The sequence below is a fragment of the Lethenteron reissneri genome, chromosome 24, assembly GCF_015708825.2.
Source record: "Lethenteron reissneri isolate LAM-NWPU_2019-01 chromosome 24, ASM1570882v1, whole genome shotgun sequence".
NCBI lineage: Eukaryota > Metazoa > Chordata > Hyperoartia > Petromyzontiformes > Petromyzontidae > Lethenteron > Lethenteron reissneri.
Genome location: NC_083802.1, coordinates 19,499,880 through 19,512,669, shown reverse-complemented (window position 1 = coordinate 19,512,669; position 12,790 = coordinate 19,499,880). Strand labels below are relative to the sequence as shown.

The 12,790-nt window shown below is 58.1% G+C and overlaps 1 protein-coding gene across 1 annotated transcript in view; it reads right to left on the bottom strand.

Annotated features, from left to right (window-relative positions):
- The window catches only part of LOC133346760 (SH2 domain-containing adapter protein B-like), an 87,062-nt gene that overhangs the window by 15,206 nt on the left and 59,066 nt on the right, over positions 1-12,790 (bottom strand). Inside the window, 2 exon segments of the mRNA XM_061558612.1 lie at positions 4,936-5,055; positions 5,663-5,894. Of these exon segments, the coding sequence (XP_061414596.1) occupies positions 4,936-5,055; positions 5,663-5,894 (352 nt within the window).

Sequence of the window (12,790 nt, the reverse complement as noted above, 5' to 3'; positions counted from 1 at the left end):
ACACACGCATTGCAAACACGCGCGTACAAACATACATCCATAATCGTAACTGGCTCGAGATAAAGCGCTAAGGCCAGGGTTTTACTGACAAAGACAATTGGAACTTTTTAGCTCGCAGTGCATCACCCCGTCTTAGAGAGCGGCCCCAGAAGATAGTGTCACGTGACTACTTCTGAAGCCACTTGGCTGGAACTATTTTCGTCGCATTCCAGCTCACATTGTAATGCGCTCCCAAATCTGTTTATCACATGACAGCCAATGGAGGGTTTGATTTACAGAGCCAAGATTTGGACGAGTTAAGTAAAATATCACGTCTTTGTGCAGTCACTGGTGATATTCAACTCACCACGCTTGAGAACCCAGTTGAAGAAAACTCATTCTACGTGAGTCGATGGGTCTCTACGTGAGTCTATAGGTCTCTACCTGAGTCGATGGGCCTGTACGTGAGTCTATGGGTCTCTACGTGAGTCGATGGGTCTGTACTTGAGTCGATGCGTCTCTACGCGAGTCGATGGGTCTCTACGCGAGTCGATGGGTCTCTACGCGAGTCTATGGGTCTCTCCGTGAGTCTATGGGTCTCTACGTGAGTCTATGGGTCTCTACGTGAGTCTATGGGTCTCTACGTGAGTCTATGGGTCTCTACGCGAGTCTATGGGTCTCTACGTGAGTCTATGGGTCTCTACGTGAGTCTATGGGTCTCTACGTGAGTCGATGGGTCTCTACGCGAGTCGATGCGTTTCTACGCGAGTCGATGGGTCTCTACGCGAGTCGATGGGTCTCTATGCGAGTCTATGGGTCTCTACGTGAGTCTATGGGTCTCTACGTGAGTCGATGGGTCTCTACGCGAGTCTATGGGTCTCTACGTGAGTCTATGGGTCTCTACGTAAGTCTATGGGTCTCTACGTGAGCCACAGGCTACGACCTGAGAAGCCGGTTTCACCGCTGGCAGATTGACCGCGGGGCCTCAGCGGTGCCGGCCCTGCCGAGGTCCCGCCGAGGCCCCACGCCGCCAGACCTCTACCCCCGCTCCGTGGCGTTGGCGTCAGCCGCCGCACGGCGGACGTTGTAACGTGCGCCCCGGCGAGACGGGGCACCTCCGGCTGGCGCCGCGTTCCTGACGAGACAAACAGGGGGCGCCCTCAGGGCTGGCGCGGCCTCAGACTGGGAGGGCGGAGGTGGGGGGAGGTTGGGGTTGGAGGGGGGGGTGCGGTGGAACTGTCAGCCTCTGCCACGTGGGCCCCAGCGGGGCCGAGCGAGGAGCGAGCGTTGTGTGAAATTAAAGTGGCACGACGGAATCCCGCGCAGGCTCCTTTGCGCGATCCCAATTTTCCGCTGCATCGCTGATTGGAATTGGGGGACGATTTTGCAGCAACCGTTGCCGGCGCGGTGCCACGGCGCCGCCGTCACCCCTCCCCGCGGGACTCGGCACGGCGCGCGCTTCGTTTTTAACGTCAGAAAGTCGACACGTGTCAAAAAGTTTAAGTTGTCCCGCTTCCTGCCCTGACGGAGCGCCGGGCGGCGATCGTCTCCGTTGGGGGTTCCGAGCTGCCAGCAGAGACGAGCCCGCCACACGCGCTGCCTCGCAGCGTGTAACATCAGCGGTGGGGAGACAAAGGTGGCCGTGCGCGGTTCCGGCCACACCACCGCTTCGTGCGCCGTGCCGGCCTTAATAGGTGCCCGCGAACAGCCCTTGCCCCAACAGCCAGTTGGAGGCTACACGGGGGATATTTCTGCCTTTTGTACAAGTGTGCTCATGCATGCGTGTGCTCATGCACGCGTGTTCTCATACATGTGTGTGCTCATGTACGCGTCTGCTCATGCAATCGTGTGCTCATGCACGCGTGTGCGTGTGATGACACGCATGCAGTCAAACCATTAATCCGAGTGCGAGGGGGTCAAAGAAAGGGCAAGATCGCGACGCCACACGGAGAAATGCGCGCAAAAAAGAACATAACCCGCAAATAAAATCTAGCGAGAGAGCGATTTCTTGAATCACGGCGCACCGATCAAGCAGCCGCGATGAGACTCACGCGGCCCGACGGGGGCCACCCACAACCCCCAAAACCGGGGGTGACGCCGCGCCGATGTTCACGGTTCCGCTCCTCCGAGCGGCCCGCGGCACGGGGGCACCGTCCCAGCATCTGCTCGGCCTGAGCCGAGAAAAACTGGCGCTGCTCAGGGGCCTGCGAGGCCACTGCCCTACGTCGCTGTGCCGAGTTCCCGCTCGCTGACCCCGCGCTGACCTCGCGCCAGCCCGGCGAGCGCACGCAGCGGCAGCAGCAGCAGAAGCTGCGGCGATTTCAAAGTGATGCGCGTTTGCGTGCATCATGCGCATTCCGCGCAAACTCACGCGGACATGAGAGCGTACACAGAGACAAAAGTCTCCCATATAGCCTTTAACAGGCTGTTGAGGCAAGTGCTGTTAGCAAGGAGCTTTTATGAAGGCCGGCACGGGATTCAAGGGGGTGGGTGGCCAGCATCATTCCTGGCCGCCTTCATCTCCTCGGTGCTGATATTTTAAACACGCCGCACCAGGTACTCATGTAATGCTGAATCAACCGCGTGGAGGCCCAGGATTGGTTTAGATAAACGTCACTGTTGTTGGCCGTGAGCGGGAATCAAACTCGGGTCGTCGAGTTCGTAGCGCAGCGTGCTAACCACTGTACCATTGCTCCCCACACAAAGACACACACACTGAAACATACATACGTGAACAACCAGAGACAGCTATAAACATACAAAGACACGTGAACACAAAAACGACAGTCGACCTTCAACACTAAATGATGGTGACGCCACCACAGCTTGTGCCAGAAGATGTGAATATTGAGGCCGTCACGTGAAGTGTGGAAGGCTCGCTGCCGGCAGGAGGTCACGGGACACACCCAGGTGCTGTGGGTTAACTGGCGGAGATGGCCAGTGGCAGCTGCACCACATGTGCTGCACGCCGTGCCAACTTGCACACAAAACACAGATGCACATACACAAACACAGTTATACAAACAGCACGGACGCACGCCAACAAAGATACACAAACACGTACACATACGCAATGAGGTACATGCACAAACACAGACACAGGCGTAGACACAGATACAAAGAGAAACACACACACACAGGTCAGCCTTCTGTGCGAGTGTGTGTTTAAAATGAAGGTCTACAAGAATAGCCACCATCCATCCATCCTATCCAATCATCCATCCACCCATCCTATCCATCCACAGGGCACGCTAATGATGCGCATCGCTCCGCCGTGGTGCCGGTGTGTGGGTGGTGGTGGCCTTCACTCGACGGCGCCGCTGCCAAAGGAAATAACGAGTGAATGCCGCTCCGCTGAGCCTCCGCCTCGATTCGAAGTGAAAATGAATTATAGCCCACGCCCTGGTGAACACCCGTGCACATAATCGCCACTGCTGTTGGCCATGAGCGGGAATCGGTTCGCAAGGTTTGTAGCGCAGCGCGCCAACCGTTGCCCTGCCACTCCCCGTATGCACACAACACAGCCACACACACATATCCACACCACTGAGACAAAGATCCCACATAGAGCCTGAACAGACTGTTGGGGCAACTGCTGTTAGCGAGCACCTACGAAGGCCACGGAGACGCACACAGTGAGACGCACACAGTAAGACACGCACACCCCACACCGCTGAGACACGCGCGTACACAGCGCCAGCCGGTGCCACCCTCCCTGCCGCATCTGCGGCCTCATCTCAGAGACGCCAATTGGCAATCAAACAGCGGGGAGAGCGTGGCTGCCGATTTAGGCGCTTGCCTGGCAGGACATAAATTTTGCTGCCGCTCCCCGGAGACGGTGGAGGAGTAAGCAAAGGTTAGTCGGCATTACTCGCGGCCGCGTCACCATCAGCAGATTCCAAAAAGAGCGCCACCTTGCATGGCAGCCCTGGCACAGAAGGCGACGCAGTACAGCAAGTAGGCCGAAGGCCTCCCTGCGTGTGTAAATACAAGCGTCAGGTGTCTGGGCTATCGTGGAATCGTGGGTGACGTTGGAGTTCCTTGCCCAGTGGGTGTGATTGTCGGAAACACATCGTGGATATCATTGTACAATAGTTATCACTGGATATCATTGTGCGGTAGATATCACTTTAAAGATTGGGTATCAACGTATCACAGACATCACTGTGGCTATCACTGTAGATTGGGTATCGTTTCACATGGGGTGTTACTGCACGACGGGTATCGATGTAGTGCCGCCTATCACTGCCGCGACCCTTGGCCCCCCCCCCCCCCCCACCGAGAGCTGCAGCTCGAGTCTTTCCGCCCCCCCACCCTCTCACCCCGCTCCCCCAGCGCTCCACAGATCGGGCGCCAACGCGGCATTGCTGCAGTGTTGGCGCCCGCGTGCCGCGTTACGCAAGCAGACGAGAGCGATGGTGACAGTTTAATCACAGCCGGCTCGGGGAAGGAATTAGCGGGCGAAATTACAGCGAGGAGATGTCGGGCAGAGGCGCGTTGCCTCCGTCACTAGATTGAGTCGAGGCAACCCCAGCCACCACCACCACCACAACCGCCCCTCCCCTTCCACATAGCCAGACACCCTCATCGCCGCCCTCGCCACCACCACCGCCACCGCCACAACCGCTCCCCCCCCCGCCCCTCCACATAGCCAGACACCCTCATCGCCGCCCTCGCCACCACCACCGCCACCACTAGCCGGCGTTGCCATTATTTTCGAGGGACACGACTCTTCTCGGTTGTGACGATTCATCGAGTCCCTGTGCGTGTGTGAATGAGAAGCACGTTGTGGATACCCCCCCCCCCCTCGGCTGCTTCCACACACCCCCCCCCATCCCCACAGAATGAATGGTAGTTGCCACCATTGTCACTGCTACGTGTGTCACTGCTACGTGTGTCACTGCTACGTGTGTTACTGTTCCGTGTGTCACTGCGACTGCCGCCGGCGGGGCTCACTTGAGGGAGAGGGAGAAGTCGTTCTTGCTCGTCTCGCTGTTCCGCAGCAGGTAGCTCGACTCCCGGCACAGCCGCAGCAGGGCCTCGGCGTCCGACCGCCCGATCGCGCCGTGGTACCAGCTGCGTCGCCAGCGGGGGGTCGCCAGCGAAGGGGGTTGCCCAAATGGAACACACGGTGGGGGGGGGGGGGGGAGTATGACATGGGATTTTGAAGACGGATTGAAAGATTATTCGTGACAAATTCAACGCGGGATGTGACCGATCTCAACAGAGCCCCCCCCCCCATCACTGCCCTCTGCCCCCCCGCCCCAACTTGCCCTGACCAGCGCGGTGAAGTGCGGTCAAATAAACGCCGCAATCCGCGTGCAGAGCAGAGAGTGCACAGAAGGGTCGCACACGACACCGTGAGAGGCCATTCAGCCTGTAAGTCTATCTCTCTTGCAAGCGAGACCTGGAATAGAAAACCAACCGCACTAAGTAGAAGAGGGATACGTGTTTATATCATTAGAAATGAACATTGAAATCCCTGGCCTGGCTGCCCCAACCCTTCTTCCCTAACCTAGGTTTTGTTGTTGTCTCAGTGCCTCGCGACTGCTACAAGCGTAGGCGCCACGTACATTTGAAAACAGGAGAACCCAAAACCCTTCGTGTTTGCTGCCGGCCGCTCGACACCGCGGGCCTCGGGGCGCACTCGGCCGCGGCGATTTCTGGCGGCGGCGCGACTCACGCTTGTCGCTCGAGCGGCACGGCGGGGTCCACCCTCTCGCCGGAGGAGGACGAGGAGGACGAGGAGGAGGACGAGGAGGACGAGGAGCCGTGCTCGGGGGGGCTGTGTCGTCGCGAGGCCTTCTTCCCGCCGCTGGGGTTGCGCGGCCGCTCCTCGGGGCCCTGGGGCGGCCGCCCGCGGTCCGCGCCGGTGGCCGGTGGCGACCGCGTCTTGTCCACGCCGTCAAACTGGACTGCAGGAGTGGCGGCGGTGGGGCGGTTAGCGGTCAAAGTGAACCAAGGAGGGTCCGCAATCTCTCGCACACCTCCACGTGGGTGGCTCACGCATGTTCAATAATAATAGTGATGATAAATAATAATAATAATAATGAAGTCCTTAAATAATATTGCCCTTGATATGTTGTTGAGGCCACTGCTGGACAAGGCCAACGAAGGGATGGGACGGAGGCCTCTTCCCAGCACGGGAAAGTTACCGACTGCTGCTGCTGCTGACAACGTCCCAAACATCATATTGAGATGTTTGGCCAATTCCATGAAAGAGCGGGTGGCTTTGCTTGGGAGGAAACTGGAGAACACGCAGAAAACGATGCACGCAAAGGCCTGCACAGAAAGATGCAACAATCCACTGCTGTGCTGTGATTGATACAGCAACTCCTCACACATCCAAATACTAACCAAGGTCAAACCCGCTTAGCTACCGAGATCTGATGAGGTCATGGGTGACCAGGGTGACAAGCAACGCCAAACCCGATCTGGCTTCAACCTATTTGGGATTCATCGGTGGCGTGTGACCTCTTTAAAAAATAGCTCTCGTTAGTGTATTTTATACAGCCTTTTGTCAATTCACTGCTGGATGAGGACCTCGCCATGCCATGTGGATAGCTTAGGGAAACATGGTTGAGAGCCACGCACAAATGTTACAGGGCCCGAAGATTGCGTTGCAGCAATTCCGTCAGTGGAGTAGAATTCAATTGTGAAAATAGAGGCATTACGTGCTGCTCCGTAGGGATGTGGGTAATAATTTGTGAGGGCAGGGTATAATTTTGTTAAGAGTTGGTGCTCGTTTCGTTTTAATGATGAACCGCCGAGATGAATGTGGATCGACGCGAGGTAGGAGCAATTCAGAGAAAAATCCTGCTTCATCATGACGGAGCGCCACATGGGATGGCGAGAGAGGGAGCGAGACTGAGCGAGCGAAAGAGCGAGAGACCGTGAGAGAGCGAACGAGAGTGAGTGAGAGAATGAGCGAGAGAGTGAGAAAGTGAGCGAGAGAGCGAGTGAGTGAGTGAGAGAGTGAGCGAGAGAGCGAGAGAGAGAGAGTGAGAGAGTGAGCGAGACTGAGAGCGAGCGAGTGAGGCAGGCAGCGACGTGCGCGATCGCTCCACTCGCGTAGTAAACGTTCGCCTGAACAAGCGGCGGTTTTATCCCCTAATTTTTAACGCTTCGTGGACCCTTTACCAGAAGCAGCCATAAAACGCACAAAGCAGCAGCAGCAGCAGCAGAAGCAGCAGCAGGGGAGCAGTTGGCAAGTGAACAGCCCGCTGCAGTTAAGCTGTTCCAAGAGGCGTCCGACACAGACATAAAGACTCGCGACCCCCACAGCCGCCCCCCCCCCCTGCCCGCGCTGCCTCTACCTGCGAGATGCGTCTCTCTGACTAAGGCGCAGCGGCTGGACCGGGCCCAGCCACTCAGCCGGCCGCTCGCCCGGAATGATGCCAGATCCATCCGGACGCCCACTTATAATCCCCCACATCAGCCGACGCCAAGATGTAAAATGCGGCAATAAATCTCTGCTCGTGCGGTGTGGGGAGAGGAGGGGGGAGGGATGTTGCTGCGTGTTGGAGAGCTGCCCAAACCCTCACGCCCCCACCCCCTAAACCCCCATCGCCACTACCCCCCCCCACCCCACCCAAGATACCACATCTCTCTTGCGCAACAGAGGTGACAATGCACTGCTAGATGAGCACCCTTGCCGTGCCATGTTGGTCGTGGCAGTTGTTTGACTGGTGTGGTGAAGTATGGTCAAATAAGGGAGGGGCGGGTAAAGGGAGGTCGGAGAGGGGTGGGGGTGTAACGGAGAGGCTCAAGGGCAGCGTGCACGCCGCCGGCACGGATGAGAAGCGGTGGAATTCCTTCATGGCGCAGGACTACAAATGATCAAAATTGTTAAACTTTGGTCATACAACATTGATGGTGCGCGAGGATACTCAATGAAACATTAATGCGCATGACTCACGAGAGATACAGGCTTACGTCGCTCGCACAAACAGCGCCAACACCGACTACCGGAGCCTCCGCGCACAGAGTGGGGGGCTCGGTGATGCAGAGTGGGGGGTGGGGGGAGCTCAGACTCCGCCGAGAGTGGGAACGACTCGGCAGACAAATCGAGAGGCGACTGCTGCCTGGCGATGGGCGCTGGCCACGCCGGTTGGGGCGGGGAGGCTCGGCGCCCCCCGCCGCCACCCCCACCCCGTGGCGATGCGACGGGCAGCGCCGCTCATTACCCACGCAACCTGTCGCCGCACGGCTGCACCTGCTGCGTGCGCGCAATTTACTCCGGCACGGAGGGGGGCTCGGAGGTGGAAGGGGGGTGGCGGCGGCGGGGGGGGGGGGGGAGTTGCTGCACCGGTGAATGGAGAGCGCGAAGATTGCAGCGAATTATCGCAACAACAAACCTCACCGCATCCAATTTCCGCCGGAACAAAATTGGCCGGCGCTTAAGAAATTCAAACGAACGCGCCGGGCGTTCACCAGGCGGCTGCCGGCGCCGCCGTTGCGTCGTCGGCGGGAGGAGCGAATCGCGCGGCACAACTCGTGGCGGTGGTGCGGGGGGCGGCACCGGTGGGGGGGGGGGAGGGGGATCACTCCGTCCGCACCGGCGCACGCCGCCTCTCGGCTCCGGGGACCGCCGGTGTCGACCGTCCCGCTACCTTGCGGCGGTCATCGGAGCGGCCAAACGAGCCGCGCTCTCTCGCCAAGTTGTAAGAAGTGTCCGAAAGGATTCTCCACTGCCGTGCGTGCACAACGGCCGTGTTACCCCGATCTCGCCCTCACGCCGCATGCGTCAACAGTGGCTCTCCCGTGGAGAGACCCCCCCCCTCCCCCCACCATGGGAATGTGAGATTTCCACCGCCGTCGCTCCTGCGACGTGCCCGGTGGACGTCAGAATCACAGTGGTATTAAGTGATCATCAGGTGGTGCTCATTTGCCACTAAGGGTCCTGAAACACTGCTGGAAATTTCACATTCCCACGGTCGATTCGGATAAATCCATGGGACGGCCACTGTTGACTACAATACTCATACGAAACGTTAATACCGGGCTGCCGCGGAGACGAAGCGATGAAATAATCTGGTGCTCGGTGGATCATTGCACCGCAGGATTGGGAGAACTGATGGCGGCTTGGGGGAGGCCTTCATCCAGCTGCCTGCGGATCGATCACGGCCGATGCTGACGACGAGCAATGGCCACCGTTCGATGCCGTCACTTGCAAAGCATTCTGTGAAGATGGAGCCGGCGGACGAACGTGGAGGGGGCGGGAGTGGCGGCGTGCGGTGCGAGGGCTTGCGAGGTTGACCGGGAAGAGGCGGTGAATGATGAAGAAGCAGAGCGGAGTGGGGATGACAAGGAGGTCGAAAGGGGGCAAGGAAGGGGGGCAATGTTGAGAAGCGAAGGGCGGAGAAAGGCACGAGGAGTGGAGGGGGTCACCTTGCTTTGTAAAGAGGTCGTCATCTATCTGTCCCACTGGAGGAGGCCAGGGGAGCTCCCGGGGAGCTGTGACATCAACTTGATGGTGAGGTCACAGGGGGGGTGGGGGGAGGAGGAGGGGGAATTTAACCGGCACACACGAGGGAGAGGGCAGGAGGAGAGAGGAGAGGCGACGATGAGAATTAGCCATTCCGCCCGGGATGCCGGCGGGGAGGCGTGAGGAGCAGCCACGGGCTGGCCGCGTGGGCAAGTGAGGCGGGGTGGTGGTGGGGTTGGGGGGGGGGGCAAGCTGCGCCGCGTCTCGGCCAAACGACGGGGATTTCAGAACGGAAGCGAGAAATGAGGGCGCCATGCAGCGGTGAGGTCAGACGGAGCGTAACGCATGCACGGCGCACATGGCATGCCTCGCGCGGCGGGGCGAGCGGCGTGCGAGGATGCGGGGCCCACGGCCTTCATCCCCCCCCCAGGTGCCCAAGCGAGGGTGGTGGGGGGCGGGGGTTGGCGAACGCGGCGCCGGAGGCCGCGTCGTCCTGCGTCTCAATAACATCACGACCGCACCGCGAGGTCAGAGTGCCGACCGGAGGTCAGAGAGCAAGTGGGGGAAGCGAAGCCACGTGGAGGAGACGGGCCACGTGATTCGCCAACGTCTCGGGCGAGCGACGCGACGGATTCTGGCGACTCACGGTCGCGATTTATTTCTGGAATTCATTCAATTGGAGCAACTGATTGGCCATCTCGTTTGTCTTGTTTCCTGTTGATTAAATTTTTTTTGTACACTCGATTAGTCACATTACCATGTTATTAAATTGCCCATGCATCGCATAAATTGTACACAAACAATTAATACACACACAATCGCATGCGTGTTTCTTGAGCATAAGAATCGGTTTCAATCGACGCATTGTTCCCCCGCACCTCTGATCTCCTTCCCACGAACCTCCGATTAGCGCGGTTGGCTTTGTACGGTGCAAAAGAAGTTCAACATACATACATACATAGTGGTGATGGGATTGTTGTGGGATCTGGCATAAGGAAGCAGCAGCAATATCCTTGGCCCTGATGACGTCTCGGCTTTGATCTCTGTTACGAGAAACTCCGGATCTAATGAACGCAACGGCATCACCGTGACTCGTGCCAATATTTGGTGGAAAAACACCAAAGCAAAGTTCCACGACGTGCCCCTGATTCCCGTTCCCTCGCCGTCACGACGAGCTCTCGCACGGCTCCAATAACAAACGGATCACTCGCACATCTGGGACTCAATGAAAACTGACACAGGATGGGGCAGGTGACCGGCTGGGCCAGACGCCGACACTTTAACCGCCCTCGTCCTCCTCCTCCCCCCCTCGCCCGTGTCCAGTTCCCCCGGGAGGCGGCCGTTAACGGCCCCGTCGTAAACGCTTATGGCGCCGCCGCGCTCAGAAACAAAGAGGCCATCGCGCTCACGGGATCGAGTCTCCATAAAGCGCCGCCACGCGCGCCAGCCTTGACAGGGCAGAGGGGGTTTTTGTTTTTTTCCTAGATCGTGAAAGGCTGCGTGGGATAAAATGTCACTTTGAGAATTGTGGTGAGAAAACTTTCGTTTTAAGCCAAATAAAAAATACATGGATCGACCTGCGCTCGCCGGGTCTACAGGGTCATCGCGATGGCTTTTCACATTAATACAATAAAAGCTCACAAACCAATTCCAGCCACACTGGAGCACGAACCCAACAGAGTGGCGTGGCAGTGTGGTCGTTGTGGGTCCTGGTGTAAGGAATTAAGTGGGGGGGGGGGGGGGGGGGCTCCCGCTGTCCAATTCCCCACCTCCTCGCAGCCCGACACCTCAGCCCCTCCGGCTGGTGGTTCCCTGTTGCACACACTCGATCGCTACGCCGCCCGCTGAACCCATGACCTCTAGAGCTAGGAGGTGCGATTGAGGATCCGGGAGAGGTCGTGACCTCAGGAGGCGCACTCCGGGGTCCTGTAAACGAGCACCGCGCGCGCTCGCACAATCGCGTAGTTGTTCTGGCCGCGCCGCAGAAACGGCCTCTTCCATACGGCAAGGGCCCCTGGGGGGTGGTGGGGGTTGTGGGGAGGGGGCGCAAGGAGACCAGGGGTCCGCGTGAACGGTGGCGGCTGTGACGTCGTAATCTCGGTCCCGGTCAGCAAAAATATAAAAAATCGTTCCGGGCAGCCTTGGGAGAATTAGCACCAATTTGGCCGAGTCTTCCCGATTCTCCTCCACGCTTGGATTACAGCAAACGTTATCGCCACCTCTACACGCGCCGCTATCTCTTCCCCTGATCTCGCGCGGCCTCCTCCTCTCCTCGCTTCACCTTGGCAACGCGGCTCGAGTTGCCTTCCCACCGCGCCGCCGCCGCCACGGTGAGCGGTGAGCAGTGAGCGCTCGCCCCGGCGGTGGTCGCCCTCACGCTCTGCGTCGTGGCCAAGCGCAAGCGAGCCGGGGCGCGTTGCCGAGTGCCAGGGACAATTGGTGGGCACAGCTTTCCTCTCTCGCTGGCATCGTCGCCCCCGTGTAAACGAAACAAATATAAAACGATAAACGATTCAACGTTAAACCTACAACTCCTTTTTCAGCAGGGCGCACCGTAGGTTTTTATTTTAAGACGTTTTCAGCCAAATAATGACGACTATGTATTCTCATACATGTGGGAGGAAACCGAAGCACCCAAAGAAAATCCACGTGGGCAAGCGTACAACGCTCTATACTCATACAGATGGAAACAGATGCCTATTTGTCCACTTGCTGTACTGCCTTCTCCTTGTGAGCCAGGGAATGGCACTTCCTCGACGCCCACGGGAAGGGACTTTCACACCCCTCGTGCCTCCACGGTGCTGGATCACAGTTGCCCAGAGCCGCCGCCACCACCACCACCACCCAGCATTAACAAAACAACATTCAATGTATGTTCTCTGATGAATATCAATACAATACAAATTGTCACCGATTCAGGGGGGGGGGGCGATCTTCCACATCCCCCCACCCCCAACCGTCGCCCTTGGATCCGTCGCTGCTTCCCGGCGATTGAAAGGCCCATTGTTCAAGGCGATGTTGTTGAAGCAAGAGGCGAGAATCGAAGGGACGAAGGACGGAGTCTCATTCGCAAAGAGTAACCTGGCTCGGCGAAATTACCAAACCCGTTCACGCAAACCCAAAAAAATCGATTGTCGATGTGGCGACACGGAAAAAAAACCGGGAGAAGGCATTTGTTTGCCAAAAAACCAAGACGGGAGTGAACATTCGCCAAACGACACGCGGACCTGGGCCCTCACGGAGGCTCGCAAGCACGGAGCACGCGGGAGGCCACCGACACCGCATGGAGATCTTCAGTCTCAGTTTCGAGGGAGACCCAGGCCTATCCGTGTCGAGAGCAACCCGTTGATGCAAATAAAACGGTTTTACATAACCCGATTTCAT